The sequence below is a fragment of the Protopterus annectens genome, chromosome 8.part0 (assembly GCF_019279795.1).
Source record: "Protopterus annectens isolate FY-2018-M chromosome 8.part0, PAN1.0, whole genome shotgun sequence".
Classification (NCBI taxonomy): Eukaryota; Metazoa; Chordata; order Ceratodontiformes; family Protopteridae; genus Protopterus; species Protopterus annectens.
This window is the reverse complement of record NC_056741.1, coordinates 269,838,634-269,861,171: the sequence shown is the minus strand read 5'-3', so window position 1 is coordinate 269,861,171 and position 22,538 is coordinate 269,838,634. Positions and strand designations below refer to the sequence as shown.

Genomic DNA, 22,538 nt, shown 5'->3' with positions numbered 1-22,538 from the left:
CAAGGCATCAGCTGCACAACAATACCTTCACTACACATGACATGCTGTCCACTACTGCCCCCCCCCTAGAAAATTAGCACAGAGTAGGGTAGGCAGAGATCTGTTTTTCCTCAGGGAGTTTAGTTTATCTGGGGATCCTGTTTCCACTTGGTGTATGTATGCATCTGCTATCCAGGCACTGCATTTTTAAACCATACCAACTTGGTTGAGTATTAATTGTATTAAATAAGCTATGCAAGCATCTCATTCATGAACTTCAGTGATGCCATGGCAACACATAGCACAACTGCAGAGTTTAACTGTAGCATGAAGTGCTTTACCTAAGATAACAGAACAGAATAACAGACTGTCATTCTTAAACATTTACACTGTCCAAAAGTCCTTTTCTTAAAAAAAGTAACTTGAAGGAGTCACTCATCACACACACCTATAGACTGACAGGCGCGCACGTGCACACACACACACACACACACACACACACACACACACACACACACACACACACACACACACACACACATGTGCACACGCACACACGCACACACACAGTTGCAACAATTTACATTTCTATTAACTACAATAATCCTTTCATTTTCCAAGATGTCGATGTATGCATTTACAGCTTAATCTCATGTGCAATGCAGACTTTAAAACTGCAAAGGCTTTTTAAAGCTACATTATCTTTTTTCTCCTTTCTTTTTACTTGACCGATTTAACTAACTTACTTTTAATTATAAGCTCTATGAGAGTTTTTTTTCATAGCAAAGGCGGATGGGTCATGTCCTACAGCTGGATGATTGAACCTTTCTCATGACAAAAGCACTTTATTTTTTCCTTAGACCTCACTCATCTAATTCATGGCATGGAAACATCTGATATCTACTAGCAATATATATATATATATATATATATATATATATATATATATATATATATATATATATATATATATATATATATATATATATATATATATATATATATATTTATATGTGTGTGTGTGTGTGTGTGTGTGTGTATGGTTTCTTTGCATGTCACTGTATTACACCTCATAAGTATGGCATGCTGGTAGTTAGGCACTATTTAGAAGCCACATGTATACATACTGAAGATGTTTCTAGATCTTTATTGGAACTGTTAGATTTAGTGTTGATAAAAATGTTTTTTATTATTCTGGTCAATGCTGTTTACAAATGAGGTACAGCTATGGGGGGCTACCTTTGCCCTCATATATACAGATAATTTTATGGGATATTTTGAGTTACAGTATGTTTATGATGCAAAATTTAACAGCTTTTTGAATCAAATCAAATTGTGGAGAAATTATCTGGATGACTTCTGGTTTCTTTGGAAGGGCAATATACAAAATTTATGAAATTTTATTTCTTGTCTAAATGGCAATGATATGGTAATACAATTTACTTAGTTTGCAGACTTATTTGTCAGCCAGTGTTTAGACATACTGATTACCAAACTGATTGATGGTTGAGTATGTATTTGTGTTTATAAAAAGTCCTTCCATAGGAGTACAATTCTCACAACTATTAGGGTTCATCCCAGGCACATGTTAAAGCATATCCGTATGCACAATTTTAAGACTCAAGTGGATTTGCAATTATCAAGAAGAATACCACAAGAAAGCTGAAGTGGTGTTGAGGCAATTTGAGATGAAAAAATATGATGTTAATGGTACTGAAAAATATCTGAAAAATGTAGATGAGTTGGACAGATCAGTTTTGCTAACTTATGATGTAATGGTAAATAATAAACCTAGACATATTACATTTATCACCACTTATGGTAACAGTATGTTCAAGATAAAAATATCTTGAATAAACATTGGATTATTTTAACAACAGACACATATCATAGTAATATTTTGGAAATAGTTGGCGGATGACATATAGGAAGGAGAAGTACCATTTCTCAGTTCTGTTCTAGCTAGGTATGATTAGGACAATGGGTAGTTTAATCACTGTCAGCTTCCTTTGTGAAAACTGCAATCACTGTGTTAGGGTGTATAAGACCAGATTTTTTTTTACCTCACTTAACACCATAAGAACTTATGATATAAGACACCTTATTAATTGTACCTCTGACTATGACAGTATGCCAGAGCGGAGCTTTAAATTTAGGACGGACCTTGCAGATGCGGAAACTGCGTATTTCACTTCATAAGAGCAATATTAGGTGTAAAAGGGAAGGAAGTGCACTGTTTAAACATTTATTGAAACATGAGTGGGTGGTTTTCACCTTTCTAGGTATTGACAAGGTGTTGGGTAATCCTTTTATGACTAAGACACAGAAACATAAACAATTTGATTATTTAGAACAAAAATGGATTACTAATCTTGGGCAATGGTACATCCAGGTTTAAATAAACTAATTTAATTTGGCTTGGCTGATATATTCTTCAAATAGCCACTAGATAGCAGTAATTTTTACTTGGCCTTGCTTCATTTTTGAAATTAATTTTCTTGCTTGGAAGGTATATTCTCCAAATGGCCAATAGATGGCAGTAAAAGATAAAAAATTGACAGCTTCTTGTTACCTTGCTTTATTTGGGAATGTGTTACATATATATGGAAACGCTTTATAAGCTCGAAATCCTGAAATGTTGAATTTCAGAATCACGAGCTTATAAAGCTGAATGGACAGAAAAAGTGAACCAGGAAATGTCGAATCCGACAATGTTGAACCCGGGGTACAGATAGCGCGTTAGGTCTTGTTTACTTTAGGGTTTTGGGGAGAGATTGTGTGTTTGTGAGTGTGTTGGGATGTTTTATGTGTGGGTTAGGGTAGGTAGGTCAGAGTGTGAGTGTGCTATTGTTGGGAGTGGTGGTGTTTGTATGTCTGTGATGTGTGTTTGTGCAGGGGGTTGGAATGTGTGGTGCTGGGTTGTCTGTGTTATGGAGTGTAGTGCGACCTCAGAGTTAGTATATATTAGTGGGGGAGTGTGGGGGGCACAGGGGGGTAGTAAGCGTATGTGTGTGTGTTTGTTTAGTTGTGAGCATGTGTGTTGTATTACTTTTTGTACAGTGTCGGAAGGTTTGTGTGCATTTGTGTTTGTATGTGTTGTGTAGTGTGTGCTGTATCTTTTCGCAGTTTTGTGGTTTCGGGAGTTTGGGTTTCATGGTTTTGTGGTTTCAGTTTTTTTGATTTTCGACTTCATGGTCTCAAGATATTGAAATTCGATATTTCAGTATTTTAAGATTATGAAGTGAATATATATATATGTATGTATATATATATATATATATATATATATATATATATATATATATATATATATATATATATACACAGACAAATAGTGAAATTTTGCAATGATGTTTCTCGTCTTCTTTTTTTTTAATATACTGTATATTTAATCTGATAGCACTACATTTGTTATTTGGAGTAAATTAATATATTACTAGACTTGTGATCAGGAGTTACATCATAGCTTGTACATGAAGGTTTTGGCCTTTTTAAAGGTGAAACCACGATTTGCTGTTGCTGACATTTGAAATTAAAGGAGTACTATATTTGCTGAGTGTTGGAATCATTATTTGGTGATTTTATAGGTGTTGTTTGCCTATATGCGCCTGTTCTCCTTGCAACTTTTTTGGATTTTAGTATATCTATATCTATAGCTCTATCTATATTTATATATATGCATATAACATGTTTTTTATATAGATACATGTATGATAAAGGTAGTCACTGAGATTGTTAACCAGCATTATATTAGAACTCATGCCGTTGTCAAAATTACATTGATAGTTATGTCCATCAGAATGGTATACTGCTGACAGTAATAACTTGTAAAAGTGTGAATAAAGACACTTCTGTTTATCCCGCTTGTACTAAATCAGATTTAATAATATTTAGAGATGTGGGGCTGTGGAAGTATGCAGGATGTCTTGCTCTCTGCGAGAAGTCTATGTTTGTTTGCTATAATTTTTTTTTTTAATTGATGAGCAGTTGTTTGATTATTTGGGATCACTATAATAAATTGCAATGTGGACACCTCCTGCTATATATATATATATATATATATATATATATATATATAGCTATATATATATATATATATATATATATATATATATATATATATGTATAAACAGTCATATATATATGTGTGCGTGTGTGTTTGTGTGTGTGTGTGTGTGTGGTGTGTGTGTGTGTGTGTGTGTGTGTATATATATATATATATATATATATATATATATATATACACACACACACACACACACACACACACACACACACACACACATGTACATACTGCATGTGTGTGTGTGTGTGTGCGCACATGCACACTCATGCATGTGAGGGAAACAAGGACCAAATCATTAATATTTTTGTTGGGGACTGTGGACTGTGTCAGTTTCAGTTTCAGGCTATAAAATATACTTGTTGGAGAGTTTGACATCATATTGACATGCCTTTTGGATCAAGTAATACTCAATGACATGAGGTACTCTATTTATCCAAGGAATAAAAAACTTTATCAGCATGAAATGAAATTTTGTTCTACACACAGTTACAGCTGTGAATTATTTTACGTTCTTCATGGACTAGCATAACTAGATAGTAAAGTGTAGTAATGAAGAAAAATGAAACTCACTTTGACTTTTCCAAATGACATCCTTCTTGGAACTGGTCCTACTGTGGAACTGTAAAATTCAAAGCAAAATGAATGATATGAGTTTTTAATTCTATAATCAGTTATTCAAACTACACAGTTCAGACAGTGGTGTGTTGTAGAAATATCACACTTTTAATATGTTTTCAACTATCTTATCAGCTCAGGGTACAAGATTGTAAAAAGCAGCATTGTACATACCTTTAGACAGCTGGAACAGTAAGCTTAGAATCTTCTAAACCAGCCTCGCCAAAACGTTGTGCTGTCCATTTTAAGCAGTAACTGAATTATTTACGTTTAGATGAGTTGCGTAAGAAAAGTATTAAAGTAAATGAAGAAAATTACCTCTTTGTACTTGACTGACATTTTTTTTCTGCCGGAACATTAGCATAGCACTAAATTTATTCAAAAAACAGTGTTTTTTTATTCTATGCAAGGGATTCAACAAGATTTGTAAGTCATGTCTTGTCTTCAATTAAGATATTCTTTCATCAAATATTCTGTAAAATACAGTCATGGCTGGCTCATGCAAAAAAAAATTATATGTCAGTCTATGTTTTTTCTAAAAAAAAAAAAAATAAATAAATGTTACCTTTTCTGACTTGCAAATGACTAAGCTTTATCATGTCTCTATGTAATAAACATCCTCCATATGCTTATTATCATATACTGATCCTTGGTAATATTTTCTTACGATTACTGCTAACAGTAGTACAACTATCTTCATCCTCTTTTCAGTAGCACATTAGTGGTGTATCAAGCTACAATCAAACTGGTTTTCAGAGTCGATGTCACTATTGTCATAATTATTTCTGTCAGGCTCAACTACACTGAGGTCAGATAAACATACAGAGCTGTGACCTTTGCATAACCTTCATGCTAACCCTGTCTTCTAATGTCATTGTTGACATTTTTGTCACATTCAAGTCACTTTTATGTCAGCTTTGGTATTCATAGCTATGTATATGTCCTCATTTACTGTATACTGCTGTATTTTCAAACATGATGCTATATTTTATATAAGCATCTATACTTTGTAAGATTTTTTTATTATACTGAGATTGTTACCTTATGCTTGCAAAATTGTTGCTGTGTTCTGTTTTTCTTCGATGCTTATGATTGCACAATAACCTTACCTTATGTCCACTAATCTTGTTGATGTGAGTTCTAATACTTGTTCAATGTTACTAATACAAGTACTTTGTTTGCATACTTTTGGCTGAGGTGTGGCTGAAAAGGGCCAAATGGCCAGACAATCCAACAGAGTAACAGATGCATAGATAAATAAATATCTTACAGAGGCAGGAAAACAAACAGATTCTCCTCTGTAACTGTTTCTTTTCGATGCATTACAACTCTATAGTAGGTAGGTGGCCTCTGTATATGACTTCTATAGTAGGTGGCCTCTGCAGATGACCTCTGAAGGAGATGGCCTCTGTACATGACCGCTATAGTAGATGGTCTCTGTAGATGACCTCTATAGTAGGTGGCCTCTGCAGATGACCATTAAAGTAGATGGCCTCTGTACACGACCAGTATAGTAGGTGGTCTCTGTAGATGACCTCTATAGTAGATGGCCACTGATGTTTTAATAGTACTACCTACAACCCACCCATTGTGACCACCTGCAGTAAGTATATCTCTCATTTAATTCTACATACCCCCCATGCTGTGTTTAACCACCTGCTGGCTATTACTTAATGAGATATCATATTCCTGACTTCTGGCAAACTGGATAGAAACTGTCTGAAGCATAAAGTCAAAGAGAGAAAAAAATGAGAACAACATTTTAAACTGGAAAAGTAAAACAGCATTTTGTTTTACCTGCTCAGTTAGAATAATTTTCTCACATTTAAACTGCTAAATCACTGACTGAATACCACACAGTCAGTAAGGAAATCAAGTTACATTGAAATAGTTGTGTTGTGTGTTGTGTGTGGTCTGCATTACAAATGTTGTAGGCTTGCATGAGGCAAGGGAACTCTTCCATCTACTGCTAGATGTCTGAAGCAGTAGATAGTGCCATCAGTGCTATAGGAGTGAATGAGTTAAGAGACCACTGAGCAGAGAGGATTACTAAATGATTACATCTGCCTCTGCTCAAACTATGTACACTAAATACTACTGTGATCATTACATATTCTTTCTGGATTTTATAAATGGCTTATTATGACTGTTGAGTTCTGAACCATTTCACACAACCCAATTGGGAAGAGTTTATTGATTCCTTTATGTTCAACAAATTAAAGATTCTTAAGTGACTACATTACTACACTTTTATGCACTTTACTTAGTTAATTCTGGCTTATTGCTAGAAATAGCAAATTCATCCATGTTTTAGCACCCTTGTCCCTTATGGATAGGGATAACATGTAAATGCTCTGCCTTGCTCTGAGTTCATCCATCCATCCGACCGTCCAGCCATCCAAACCCCCTTTTTCCAACTTTTGTACATGAGTTTGGGGTGTTACTTCAACAGTGACAATCATCTAGAGCCAAGGTTTACACCACCAGGTGGCTAGCCTTGCTGCTGTAGCTCATCCACACCCCACACCCACACACCCACTCACACCTATGTCCAGCTTAGAGTGTCCAATCCATCTACTGCAAGTCTTTGGAATGTGAGAGGGAACTGGAGCACCAGGAGGAAACCCATGTGAGCACGGGGCAGGGTTACTACCTGTCACACTTTGCGAGGGACAGTCCCTCTTTGGGCAGTTGTGTCCTGCAAGAAAAATGTAAAATTGGCAAATGTCCTGAGATTTTAGGACAAAATTATTTCCTATATTTTATGTAATAGTTGCATAAAACAGTTATTCTGTATCTGAAACACCTAAATGTTATAAGAAACAGAATGAGCAACTAAAATACTACAAGAATAAGCTTTTATTTAGGCAAAAAAGTGAAGTTTTGTCCTTTGTACTGGCTGTGGGTATGTTTTGGCATGCAGAATCTGATGTTTGTACCAGAAATGTCCCACTTTGGACATTTGAAAAGGTGGCAACCCTAGCACAGAGAGGACAACACAGAAGGCACCCCAATCATAACTCAAACCCAGGAACCTCTTGCTGTGAGATGACAATGAGTTATTCATACATAAATTGCAGGGCTAAAATCTTCATGGGAATGCAGTGCTGGGCTTCTAAAGATTTGCATGGATCAATAGCCTAGTAAGTACCTAGGAACATATGAACTCATAAACTGACTATGACCTTTCATACTCAGTCTTTCAATGAAATGTTTACCTAAACTACGAACATATTCACCTATACTGACTATGCCTTATCATACTGTGTCTTTCAATTAATTATCATACTGTGTCTTTCAATAAAACATTTACCTAAATGACATCTTGTATTTTGCAGTGTAGCTTGTCTAATTATGGATTATGGATTAAGTTGATAGTCGGATGCCTAGTCTCATTTATACCATAGATTATAATGATTGCATCTTTAAATTTACAGTTCATTTAATATGCTGTTCAGAGCCACCTTGAAGTGGTCTCCTTGTATAAACTAGCATTTATCATTTTCCTTTGGAAATGAGTGCTGACAGGGTATGTCAGAACAGCAGTGCAATTAAAGTCAATGCCTGTTTCTTCAACCCACATAATTGTTCACATAGTTATTTCAATGTCCTCTGACTTCATTTGGAAAAAAAAAACGTTTTGTATTTTCCATCATAAGGAGTTTTATATGCGGAAGCAAAATCTAACACACTTAATATTCTTGCAATATTCTGTTTTAATCAGTATGTCTTACTTGGCATCCTAGGACATTTCCTCTGTATAATGAGGACACATTGGTGGAGGCCTCCGTGATGCCTCCTCCTACCCAGTTCTCCCAATACCACCTCTATCTATGGGATGATGTCCCTTGACAAGGAAACCTAAACTGCCCAAAGGGATGTTTTTTGCCAAGCACATAAAGCAGTCTTGATAAACCCCCTACAACTGAGGGTATTAGCAAAATGAACCAAAGTGAGCAGAACTTATGTAGTAGTACTCACAGAGAAGCCAGTCTACTTGCAAAGAGCTCAGATCTAATTTTTCACATTCTGCTGTGGCAGGTCCTTTAATAGTGTCTGTGTTTACCTGCTCTCTAGAAGGCATACCCTTACATTTATATATCATGCCCATTATGAGGAGACATGATAGTCACAGCCATTACTGTGTTTCTTCAACTCATTAATGGAAACTCTACTCATTTCCTGGTAACAGATGGTTAGATCATAACTCACTTGCCTTTGGATGTTTACTTTTTATGGTCAACATCCTGCGTCTTTACCAGTATGCCAGTTTATCTACAGGATATAGTAATGTTACCCTTCAACACTCCCATCCCCCCCAAAAAACCCTTGTAATATTTACATGCCTGACATCAGAACCATGTCCGAGGTATGAATCTCAATGATGTCTTTCTTGACATTGTGTTGAGCATTCCATAGTGTATTACAGCTGTAGTAGTTAATTGTTCCAAAAGTGCATAAAACTGCACAGAATTGTAATTCTAATTTTTTACCAGTGAGTAGCCATTGTCTGTTTTCCTTATCCTGAAGTATAACACATAATGTTGTTAGAGCAGAAAACTTAGCGGTTCCAGACAGTGTCCCTACTGTGAAAAATCCCGTAAGAAGTACTAATCGAACATTGGAATAGTGATTTTGTGGGAACAGATGATTGAGGACTGCTAGTCATCCTAAAGGATCCAGCTGATCTAAGAAGAACTGAATCCATATCTTATGTTTTTTTCTAATTCTAAAACTTAAAATGTATGTGATCTCTTTCCAGAATAGACAGAGTGCAGTAATTCTCTAGAAATTATGAGTTTGTCATGTTGGATATTAAACAAACACTATAACTTCCAGGGGTCCTAGCAACTCATCTGAGAAAACTCTGCTAAGCAATGACTTTTTTTTATACATAAATATGAAATATTCAGCAAGTATCTTGATGTTAGTAGCCAGTATGTATCAAAATATGATTATGATTCACATTTTCTGTTGTTGATGTACCCAGGCTAATGTCATTCCATTTTCATTGACTTTTGGATACAGTGCAAATGCTTATGTAGAATAGAAAAACCCAAAATGTAAGACACAAGGTTACTTATCTTACATAAGTTCTCAATGCACACCCATGAACAGTCCTCTAAAACTCCTAGTAAATCTCATGACTCTTCTGTTGGAAGGAATCAAGAACATTTATATTTCTGCTTATCTGGCACTAGAACTATCCCTAAGACAATTATTCTAAAATGCTAGGGAAAATAATTTGTTTAGATTGGCTCAGTGAGTTATAAATTCATTTACTTCTCTTTTTTATGACTGTCTTAGGCTTTGCTTATCTGAATTTACATTAATTTAAATATCCTGAAACCACTTCCTAAACCTGAATCTCCTTTTTGCCAGGACGTATCAATGCATTATTAATCAGACAGTTCAAAAACTGGATATGCTTATTCAGCAAGACTATCTTTCTCACCTATTAATCAATGATGACAGTAATTATATTCTTTGTTTTCCTTCCCTATCTGACTAGCGGCCTCTCGTCTTTAATTTCCCCCCTTAGCCTTTCTCTCTTCTTGCATTTTGTAAACTATTTTGCTGTGTACTCCAATGGCAAACTTGCTTTCACCTGACTTTCTTAGAACAAACTCATTACAATGTATGACTTATCCCAATACATAAACATGTTATCATAGGCTCAGATGAATAAACTCATACCTCTGGGAGGTCAGCAGGGACAGCTATTTTTGACTAGTATTATTGGCACCCAAACGAAAACTTCATTCTAAGAGCTGTAAATTCTGAAAGCACCTTGCTTTTTCTGCATTGAGCAAGACAGCTTCAGTGCAGTCACACTGTGTGTATTACAAAGTCCATATTGCTGGTCACAGAAGTTGCAATGTCCAGATAAATGTCACCAATGATTATGTTTGTTTTGTTAGTTTATTTTCAAGCTATAGCAAATTAACCCACATGTTTTGAAACAGTACACCAACCACACTTTTATAACTGTCTAACACAAACATGTTGCCTTAGTTTTTATTCGTGGATATAAAAGAAGAACAATGTGTATGAAATATATGTCAGTTGCTAAATTCAAATGACATAATTTAAATTGTGTAGTTGTCAGAAAGAGACAATTAATGCATTAAGCAATTCTAATTAAACCCATTAAATAGCTAATAAATCAACTGATTAATTAGCATTAATGAAGTTGTGGTTTTTATATAGTCTATTGAATCAGTCAGATGTTACTGCTGTTAACTCCTTAACTGGTTTATTTAATTAACTTCAAAAATATGGAATAGGAAGAACAATTTCACTTAATCCAGTCTGCCTGTTCCCTGATCTCAAAATAAACTACTAATTCTACAAAAAACAAATATAGCTGATGTAGCAGCTGACTCTAGGAAACTGGAGGAGGCTGCCTGATCCAGATCTGAATCCTGGGAATGTTGCAAGTAATAAACCTGTCAGAAGGGTTATGTCCCACCAACTGTGGGAGGAATCACCTGCTGCAAGTTACTGAGAAAGGCATTTCCTCAGAGAAGCCCAGAATGTAATGTGACAAGATCTAAGGAAAGAGAAATTCATGTATGTATTACAACATGATTGCCCAGACTCTTTTGAGGTCAGCAAACAAACAGCATACTTTCCTGATAAACAGACTTTATTTTCATGGTGTGGATAACAGATACACCTTAGTTACTAGTTCTGAAGTTACCCCACTGTAAATGGCCTGCAGGAACAGGATTATTTACTGTTGGAATATGTGTCATTAACTGCGGTGGTGGTGCTTCGGTAGCGTTGTCACCTCACAGTTAGACATTGCCCATTTGATTCTCAGTTAGAGCATCTTCTGTGTGGTGACATGTGTGAATGGGCATTCCTTCATTGAAGGTTGTGCATTAGGCCTGATAAGCCAGCACGTAAAAATCTACTGCCAATCATTAGCGGACTGGAGTTCTGCTCTGGCGAACCCTAACCGGGAAAAGCCGAAAGACAACAACAACAACAACAACACCAACAATGTTCAGTTGTTGCATTTATGCCCAGGTACAATGGCCCTGATGCTTTTTTTATATTATTTTATTTTTTATATTCAGTTGTTAACCATGGAAGAACACTAATCCAAGCAGAGCATTTTTGAATTCAGAAGGCTTTAATTTAGAACCAAGCATGGCACTTGCCAGGATGAACATTTTGGATGGTCCAGACAAATTCCAAATGTAGTAAGTAGCAGAGATTTAAACTGCCTACTTAAACTGAACCAGTGACAGTGGTGCAATATGTAGCACTCTCAAGTTTGGTTCAGAAAGCTATGGGTTCTGTTCCCACCACAGGTAGATCAATTGCTGACACTGTAATGCAGCATAATGGGGGTGCTGCATTCCTGAGAGTGCCATCCTTTGGATGATATGTTAAACTGAGGCCCAACCTGCTTGAATTGGTGGTAGCTCAGGTGGATGCAAAAGATCCCATGGCACTTACTGAAAAGAGCAGGATCATTTATTTATATAAAAAGTAACACTTATTTACAAAATAGTTATATATTTATAAATATTTACATATGTATAAATATACAAATCTGTCTACACATATTCATAATTTCCTAAACAGTCATGCTAAATTTTCATCCTTATTAGACCCCACTCCTTCTTCCATAACCACCATATAATTTTACTTAATATTGTTGCTAAAATCCATTTACCATTAAACATAATTTCATTTATTCTTTCATTCCATATAACTTTTTATCTATTTTTTAACATATTCTTTACTTCTATTCTTATAATATCCATATTTAATCTTATGAATGTTTACTTTATCCACATCTTTTTATCTTTAAAAAACATTTCTTTACATAATTTTCCCCATAAGTTTTTTACTATTTTACATTTCAAAAACACATATTCTGTAGTTTCTTCTTCTTGACAATGCAAACATATTCTATTAGTTTTCTTTTTATATGGCATATTTTTTTTTACTGGCAATGTATCTATTACCAGTCACCACAAAAAATATCTTCGCATTCTACTTTCTGATTACACCATTTTCTTCTTTTTTTTTATAGCTTTAATTTTTTTCATCTTTTAGATTTCCCTGGTTTTACATATTAATGCTTAATCATTACATTCTTATACCATACTTTTATATCTTTTTCTATATCATCAATTTTTATTTTCCACAAAAAATATTTTTCTTGGTAATGTTTTATTTTTTCATTAATACACAGTTTTCTCTCTTTTGCTCTTTTTTAACACACCTCAAAATTGACCATACTTATATTTATATAGTTTTACTACTACTCTCTCATATTTTTCATTTATCCACTTAAACACCTCATATACATTTAACAAAGCAGTGTATACCATTGGGTTAATTAAACCCACACTTCCTTCTTCTTTATTTATATACAAAACTCCCTCTTTTTACTGGTTTTAATCTAGAATCCCATATAAATGAAAATGTCATCTGCAATATTTTTTCTAATACTGTTGGCAACATAAATATACTTGCTAAATATGCTGTTTTTTCCATCAGCACTGAATGTATCAAATAAGCCTTTTTTTCTGAATGATAACTTATATGTTCTCCAGAGAAGACATGTTTGATTTATTTCTTCTATTGTTTTTTTCATTGAATTTTTACTGATATATTTATTCCCAAATGTTATAGCTAACACATAAATCTCATTAATTGCAAAATATATGCCCCAGATCTTTACTACATCACTTAAACCTTATTTTTCTCTTTATTTAAAGCCATCACTATAATTCCTAAAACTCATTTGTACAAATTATTACTTCTTTTATCCATATGTTGTAATGTCATATGCATATGACAGCATAACTGGAATTCTTAAATCTTCAAGTGTTATATACCCCTCCTCTTTCATTTTGTAATTTACTTCACATACTATCACATTCATAACTAATGCAAAAAGTATACAACTCATTGGGCATCCCTGTCTTACACCACTCTTCATATATGCCTCTTGGCTTAATTGGACATTTACTTTCCTAACTTGCTTATTTATATTATATTCTTTCATTATTACCCATAACATTTCATGTCCAATTGTGTAAAAGGCCTTATTAAGGTCTCCTACCATGATTTTTGCTTCTCCTTCTTTTCTGTTCATAATGTCATCCACAGTTTCTTTAACTATCATTAATAATTCTTGACAACCCATCCCCTTTATAATATATATGATATCTTCCCTAATATTTCCCATTTAGTCTCACATCTCATTTGTATTATTTTCATAAAAATCTTGTAATCATTATTATTGAGTACTATTGGTCTCCAGTTTTTTAATTATTTTCTATCTTCCGTCTTCCATATGAATTAAGTATTCCACTACATAATTCTTTTTACATAAAACCTTCATTTAACGATTCATTCAAAAATCTTTAAAAATATTTTTTGCCAGCTCTTAAATTTTTATACATTTCATAATATATTCCATCTGGGTCTGTAGCCAAATCTATATTTACTTGTCCTAATACTTTATTTAGTTCATTAAATAAATCTCTTTTTCCAACTCTTTAGTCTCCTTTTCAGCTAACTTTTTTACTTTCCACATTTTTTTCACTACCTTTCTTTTTCTTTAAACATTTATTGTACATATTGTACAACACTGTTCATAATCTTTTCCTGTGTTCTTTCTATTTCTCATTTTACATTATTTATTTCTCTCATTACACTTCCATCTTCCTTTACTAATCCACTTAAGCAACTCAATACTTCTCTTTTTTCTTGCAAAAATATCTTTGCTTATATATCAATACTTGTACTTTTTCTTCATTTCCTTCATATAATTCTTTTACTTTTTGAAAGTACTTTTTATCATTATGTTCTAAATCTTTCAATTCATCATTATATATTCTTATATGTTTTTCTTTCTCTACTTTTCTCACATCATATTGACAGTGTAAAAACATTTTTATATTTTTCCTTAAATATCATCTACCATTCAAACCAATTTTTATAAAATGTTTTCATAGTAATATGATCTTTTCATAGTTGTATTACTAATTCCTTTCATTTTCATTCCATGCTTTCCCATTTATCCTTTGTCTGTTTTTATATATTCCTTGTTGTCTTTTTATCTCTAGCCATATTGCAAGATGACCAGAAAATCCTGTTATAGTTACCACCACTTCTACTATAACTAAACCTTCTGATACTATGAAATAATCTGTCTTAGTTCTATACACATCCCTTTTGTAAGTCCATGAATTTTTGTTCCAAAGTCTTAAATTACCACATCTTAAAACTTCTATTTGCTTGTACCATTTCCGTTCTTTTTATGCTTGTCTTTTAAATCACAATTAAATTCTCCTGTTAGTATAATATTTATTTTTATCACTATAAAGTCTAAAATCTGATGAAATAAGCTTTCCTTTCTTTACAGTTAGTATAAACATACAATGTTGTAATTCTGTAGACTTCTTATTTTCATTTTAAATCTGCAATAGTTAATCTTCCCATTTTTGCTAAAGTTATATCTAATATTTTAATAAAATAGTCCTCAAGCAGTATTGGAAAATGAAGGCTCAGAACCACAAGTAAATTAAATGTAAGCACTTTCGTTTACTAATGTACATCAAACTTCTTCAGACAAACAGTTGAGTACAATAAACAGTTTAAATACTGTGCAAGCGTGACATCATCACACACATTGGACAAACCCTGACCACATTTAAACAGACAACAGCCAAAAGATGAAACATACCAAATAAATAAATTTCATCAAACACAGTAAAATCATAAAGCTAACCCAAATTATTACTCACTAAAAGCAATGTCATACTCAGGTTACAACATATATAATTGTATCAATCATTAAAAACTATATATCAAAAATATTTTATATTAAAACTGTATAGACCCATATATATATATATATATATATATATATATATATATGTGTGTGTGTGTGTGTGTGGTTAAATTCCTGTATACAGTATTTAAACTGTTTATTGTACTCAACTGTTTGTCTGAAGAAGTTTGCTGTACATTAATAAATTAAAGCACTTACATTTAATTTACTTGTGGTTTTGAGCCTTCATTTTCCAATACTGCTTGTGGACTATTTTAGTTTTTGTATATCTAATATTTTACTGTATTTCTACAGAATATGACTATTCCAGAACATCTCTCATTTCCAAAATTTTAGATTATCTTTCCTCCCCATAGTTTCTCTGTTTGTAATATTTCTTCATTTGTTAAAAATCTTGAGTATTTTAATATAATTTCATCTAAATCAGATGTATTACACCACTCTAAAATTCCTAGTCTTCTTATTATATTTTTAATGTCATTCACATTTACAGAAAACATTCTACAATTTTCAGTTTCCCTTTCCTTTATATTCATGGTTTCATAAACTCATAGCTAATTACTAGGCAACATTTCCTAACAGGCCATTCTAAGCCTAACCAATTTCCTTCCCAACATTAGAATAAAACACTGTACTTTGTGTTTGTGAGTCAAACACCTTAACCATTACACCAAGCCCCAGTCTTTAGCTATATATATTCTTTCTCATCCATTTCCTTTCTTTTTTTGCTTTTGTACTTATCCCTTTAAAATTTATTTTCCTGTATTTTACCCTTTTATCAATAGAATTGTTTTTCCGATTTTACCACCTCTCAGTTTATATCTTCTTCATCACTTATTTCAGAACCTTCTTCTATATCTTCTTTATTATTTTTTCTCATCCATTTTTTTTTCTATTTCTACTACTTCTAAAATTTCTTCTCTTTCTTTTACTTTTTCCATACTGCTAGTTTCATGTTTGCAATCCATCCATACATGCCCACTTTTGCTACATTTTTAACATTTTAATTCACATTTTTTGCATCAAGTTCATTTCCTCAAAAATACAACTTTTTTTTTTTTGTCACAGTTACTTATCAAATATCCTTCTTTTCCAAAAAAATGTTTTGTGTTGTCCCCAGCATTTTATAACACCCCTGTTTCCCTCCATATGTAACATGCTTAATATATGTATATTTTTCTCTTTCTATTGTTAAAACAATATTATAATCCCAGCAACCAGTCCAAAATCCCATTTTATCATAAACTTTTGTAATGTCCAATACTTCTTTACATAAAGCTTTCAAATGTCCTTTCAAATACTCTTTTTTGACTCTGAAATTTTCATGCATCTTTTTTCTTTCTTTCCCTGTTAAATGCTAAAGATTCTATGGGTTACAGTCTTTCTTTATTTTTTTTCATATTCTCAGAGAAAATTTTCCATTGAATAAAACAGTCTGAAAAATAATGACACAAAATGTCTCTTTGTTAATAAGAATAAATAGTCTTGCCTCATATGCTTTACACCCAAAGGAGCTATTAAATTGTCCCATACTTCATACCTGTCAATTTGTTTGTCTTCTTTGCACTGAAAACTTGCCACATACTTCTGTATTTCATTTTCTTCTGCCATCTTTTCTGCTACTCAACTTTTTTTCTTCCTTTACATTCTCCTGCATGTTTTCTTTTCCATCTGACCACTATTCTTCGGGATTGTCTCTGCATCCTCCTTTTGTATTTTCTACATAATGACCACCAGGAAACGTCTCCTTCATTTTCTGGCTCAATCTGCACCACCATTTCTTTAAATAAATCATCCCACCACGCTCCGGACTGGAAGGTTGTAATTATACATCTATCATTTGCTGAGTCATCTCAATCAAACAGATTTCTTTGAAACATTTCCTCAGAATCCTACATACATTTTTCAGTCTTGAAATTTGCTTTCTCCTTCATTTCATTCACTGAAACATTTCTTCAGAATCCTGCACACATTCTTTGGTCTTGATATTGGCTTTCTCCTTCATTTCTTTCACTATTTCATCATCTCCTTCTGTCTCTCTCTCTCTCTCCAACAGCCTCCTTGTTTTTCTAGGCCACCTCTGCACCTGGAATCAAAACAGGATGTGTTCCTTCAAAACAGGTCACACTCACAACAGTGATGAGCAAGGGAAGTTCTCCAATGCCCTGGCCAAACTTCTCCTAGTAATAAAAATACCACCTTGGGTCTCTCCTGAAAAGAGGCTGCAAGCCTAGTGAGACTAACTTGGTCAACAATGAACAAATAAATATATTTAGGGAATCCTAATGGCTGTGTTCCAGGCATCCTTATATTTATGAACTGCTTATATAGAAGGTTTTTGACACTATGAAAAAACTTCTGAAAAAAAAAAAAACTACACTAGCCACAGACAATCTATCTGCAGAATACCCAAGCCTAACAGCAGAAGCCATAGCATACCCCATATCTATTATTATCAGTAGATCAATAGCCAAACACTTGGTCCCTCCCATTTGGAAAATCTCATACATCATTTCCTCACATAAAGGTGGCCCATCAACTGATCTTAATAACAATCGTCCTATTGCAATTTTGTCACCGCTATCAAAAATTCTAGAAAGAGTAATTTATAAACAGGTCACAGAATACTTACTCAATAACAAAGTACTAATACCCAACATGGGTTCAGACAATTCCATAGCACAACAACCGCACTAATGGTATTTACTAATATAGTCAACCATCACAGGAGCAACAATAACTATGTCTCATCTATCTTCCTAGATCTGTCAAAGGCCTTTGATTTGTCTCCCATGGTAACTTACTAAATACCCTGTCATATCTACATTTCTGTAACTCCACCTGAGCTTGGTTCAAAGATTACCTTACAGGGCATGAACAAGCAGTCTCATGGCAGCAGACCTTACCTTCCCATACTTTCCTTGGTAAGCTTACCCATATATTCCTTAACAAGTAACTTTTGAATAAATGGTTTCATCCAGTATAGTCTGCTCATCTTCTATCGCTCTATAAAAAGCCTTTATAATTACCTGTCAATGGCCCATTATTAACTAACAACTATATCACTATACCTCCGCCCTCTTGTTCTCGACCACAATTATATTTACCATTCAGGTGAATATTTTCGTCAAACTCGAGGGGTTGCAATGGGGGCTTCTTGTGCCCCCATTTTTGCTAATTTAGTTATGCTCGAGTGGGAGAACAAATTTATATTTCCAAGTGAATATTTCAAATACATTAAGTTGTATAGTAGGTTTTTGGATGATATGTTTATCATTTGGACAGGTCCAATTAATAAAATACCACCTTTCATTGAATATCTTAACCAAACTACTGATTTTTTGAGATTCACTTTTCAATATGACAAAATTAAAATAGCATTTTTGGACACTTTGATCAGTAACACAGGGTTTGGTTTTGCCTCTCAGATTTACAGAAAGCCCACGTTCTCAAATGATTATATACACTATAGTAGTTGCCACCCTCCCCACATTTTTCGCAATGTGGTGAAGGGTCAAAGTATACGAGTTGCTAGGATGTCATCTACTAAAGAGTGCATGATAAGTGGGCTAGAATCAATTGTCAACTTATTCCTAGATAGAGGGTACCCAAAGCTATGTTGGAAAATGTAACAACTTATGTTAAGACTCAATGGGTCAGAAATATGTTCCATTGTTGGGGAAAAGTATAGTCTGTAACCCCAATAATAATTTTGTAAGTGACAAGAAAGTGTGTGTATTGAGGTTTAACCCATACACCAATGTGGTTATAGAAATATTGAAGAAATATTGGGATTTGATTTCCACGTCCGTATCTATAGGACATATAGTAGGAACACATTTAAATACAGTATACAAAACAGGCAACAATTTAAAGAGAATATTAGAACAGGGTAGAAGAGTTTTAGAAATCAAAGGAAAGAATGGCACATCTCGATGTGGTATGTGCAACCAATGTAAGAACATCAACACCAACACTAGAATTAAGATTAAAAATATTACTAGATCCCTGATAACTAGTAGGAAAGGGAATTGTAACACCCAACGTATTGTCTATATTGCTACTTGTACCAGGTGCCCCGCTTACTATATAGGGAAAACCGAGAGGAAATTCAAGACTCGAATATACGAGCACCTATATAGAATTAAGAGAGGGGACCCTAAGAATGCGTTGAGTAGACATATTATAGAAAATGGTAAGGATCATACCTTCCTGTTTGCTATTATTGACCAGGTGGAGTTGGGGGATAGAGGTGGTAATTGGAAAACATATCTTGCATGGGTTGAAAGCAAATGGCAAATATGTTTGGATGCGACCACACCTCCAGGTATTAATGACCATATTAGCTTAAAGCCTTTTTTAGCTCTGAACTAGTTTTTATTCTGAGCTATGAATAGCTTATGTTGAATTTAGTTTTGAATTGTATCAGATATTTAACTAATCTACTAGTTTGTATTTAGTGCACCATAGTAATTTTATGGAATCTTACTATGTTTTTATCACTTAGTATACTTTAAGGAATTAGTTGACAAACAGCTATGCATTTTTGGACTATATTATATATATAGTCATAGTTTTTTGTGATATTTATGTTTATACACTTTATGAAATAGCATAGGATATCATTTATGCATAAATTGAAGTTTATGATATATATGCATCAAAGGAATGTGTCAACACTGATAGCAATACATAAACACCTAGTATTAGATATTAAATGTTTTATAAAATGTTTTAAAAGTTTTATAAATTGTTTAATTAGGATAATTAGATTTAATTATTGTATTAATTTGGCGCCAAAAACGCTTTATAAGCAAAGCAGTTATTGTGATAAAGGGTTCTGATGAAATCTGGCTACACCAGATGAAAGCGCTTAACCTGATCCGATGTGCTATTGTGTACTGGCGTTTTATTGGGAATAAACTTGCGTTTTAAAGAATAAACTTTTGTTTCTCTCTATCTCGAGTCAGGGGGACTGTGTCAGCTATGTCATATGCATATGACAGCATAACTGGAATTCTTAACCCTTCAAGTGTTATATACCCCTCCTCTTTCATTTTGTAATTTACTTCACATACTATCACATTCATAACTAATGCAAAAAGTATACAACTCATTGGGCATCCCTGTCTTACACCACTCTTCATATATGCCTCTTGGCTTAATTGGACATTTACTTTCCTAACTTGCTTATTTATATTATATTCTTTCATTATTACCCATAGCATTTCATGTCCAATTGTGTAAAAGGCCTTATTAAGGTCTCCTACCATGATTTTTGCTTCTCCTTCTTTTCTGTTCATAATGTCATCCACAGTTTCTCTAACTATCATTAACAATTCTTGAAAACCCTTCCCCTTTAACTATATATGCTTTATTCCATAATATTTTCCATTTTAGTTTCAAATCTCATTTGTATTATTTTCATAAAAATCTTATAATCATTATTATTGAGTACTATTGGTCTCCATTTTTTTAATTATTTTCTATCTTCCATCTTCCATACGAATTAAGTATTCCACTACATAATTCTTTTTACATAAAGCCTTCATTTAACGATTCATTCAAAAATCTTTAAAAATATTTTTTGCCAGCTCCTTAATTTTTTATACATTTCATAATATATTCCATCTGGGTCTGTAGCCAAATCTATATTTACTTGTCCTAATACTTTATTTAGTTCATTAAAAAAAATCTCTTTTTCCAACTCTTCATTCTCCTTTTCTGCTAACTTTTTTACTTTCCACATTTTTTCACTACCTTTCTTTTTCTTTAAACATTTATTGTACATATTGTACAACACTGTTCATAATCTTTTCCTGTGTTCTTTCTATTTCTCCTTTTACATTATTTATTTCTCTCATTACACTTCCATCTTCCTTTACTAATCCGCTTAAGCAACTCATTACTTCTTCTCTTTTTTCTTGCAAAAATATCTTTGCTTATATATCAATACTTGTACTTTTTCTTCATTTCCTTCATATAATTCTTTTACTTTTTGAAAGTACTTTTTATCATTATGTTCTAAATCTTTCAATTCATCATTATATATTCTTATATGTTTTTCTTTCTCTACTTTTCTCACATCATATTGACAGTGTAAAAACATTTTTATATTTTTCCTTAAATATCATCTAAAATTCAAACCAATTTTTATAAAATGTTTTCATAGTAATATAATCTTTTCATAGTCGTATTACTAATTCCTTTCATTTTCATTCCATGCTTTCCCATTTATCCAATACTTCTTTACATAAAGCTTTCAAATGTCCTTTCAAATACTCTTTTTTGACTCTGAAATTTTCATGCGTCTTTCTTTCTTTCCCTGTTAAATGCTAAAGATTCTATGGGTTACAGTCTTTCTTTATTTTTTTTCATATTCTCAGAGAAAATTTTCCATTGAATAAAACAATCTGAAAAATAATGACACAAAATGTCTCTTTGTTAATAAGAATAAATAGTCTTGCCTCATATGCTTTACACCCAAAGGAGCTATTAAATTGTCCCATACTTCATACCTGTCAATTTGTTTGTCTTCTTTGCACTGAAAACTTGCCACATACTTCTGTATTTCATTTTCTTCTGCCATCTTTTCTGCTACTCAACTTTTTTTCTTCCTTTACATTCTCCTGCATATGTTTTCTTTTCCATCTGACCACTATTCTTCAGGATTGTCTCTGCATCCTCCTTTTGTATTTTCTACATAATGACCCCCAGGAAACGTCTCCTTCATTTTCTGGCTCAATCTGTACCACCATTTCTTTAAATAAATCATCCCACCATGCTCCCGACTGGAAGGTTGTAATTATACCTCTATCATTTGCTGAGTCATCTCAATCAAACAGATTTCTTTGAAACATTTCTTCAGAATCCTGCACACATTCTTTGGTCTTGATATTTGCTTTCTACTTCATTTCTTTCACTATTTCATCATCTCCTTCTGTCTCTCTCTCTCTCCAACAGCCTCCTTGTTTTTCTAGGCCACCTCTGCACCTGGAATCAAAACAGGATGTGTTCCTTCAAAACAGGTCACACTCACAACAGTGATGA

General features: G+C 33.4%; 1 protein-coding gene across 2 annotated transcripts in view; it reads right to left on the bottom strand.

Annotated features, from left to right (window-relative positions):
- The window catches only part of MYBPH (myosin binding protein H), a 257,185-nt gene that overhangs the window by 9,964 nt on the left and 224,683 nt on the right, over nt 1–22,538 (bottom strand). For both annotated transcript variants that reach the window (XM_044079758.1, XR_006365820.1), the window contains one exon: nt 4,616–4,664. In XM_044079758.1, the coding sequence (XP_043935693.1) occupies nt 4,654–4,664 (11 nt within the window). In that variant the 3' untranslated portion in view covers nt 4,616–4,653. The remainder of the gene's footprint in view (nt 1–4,615; nt 4,665–22,538) is intronic.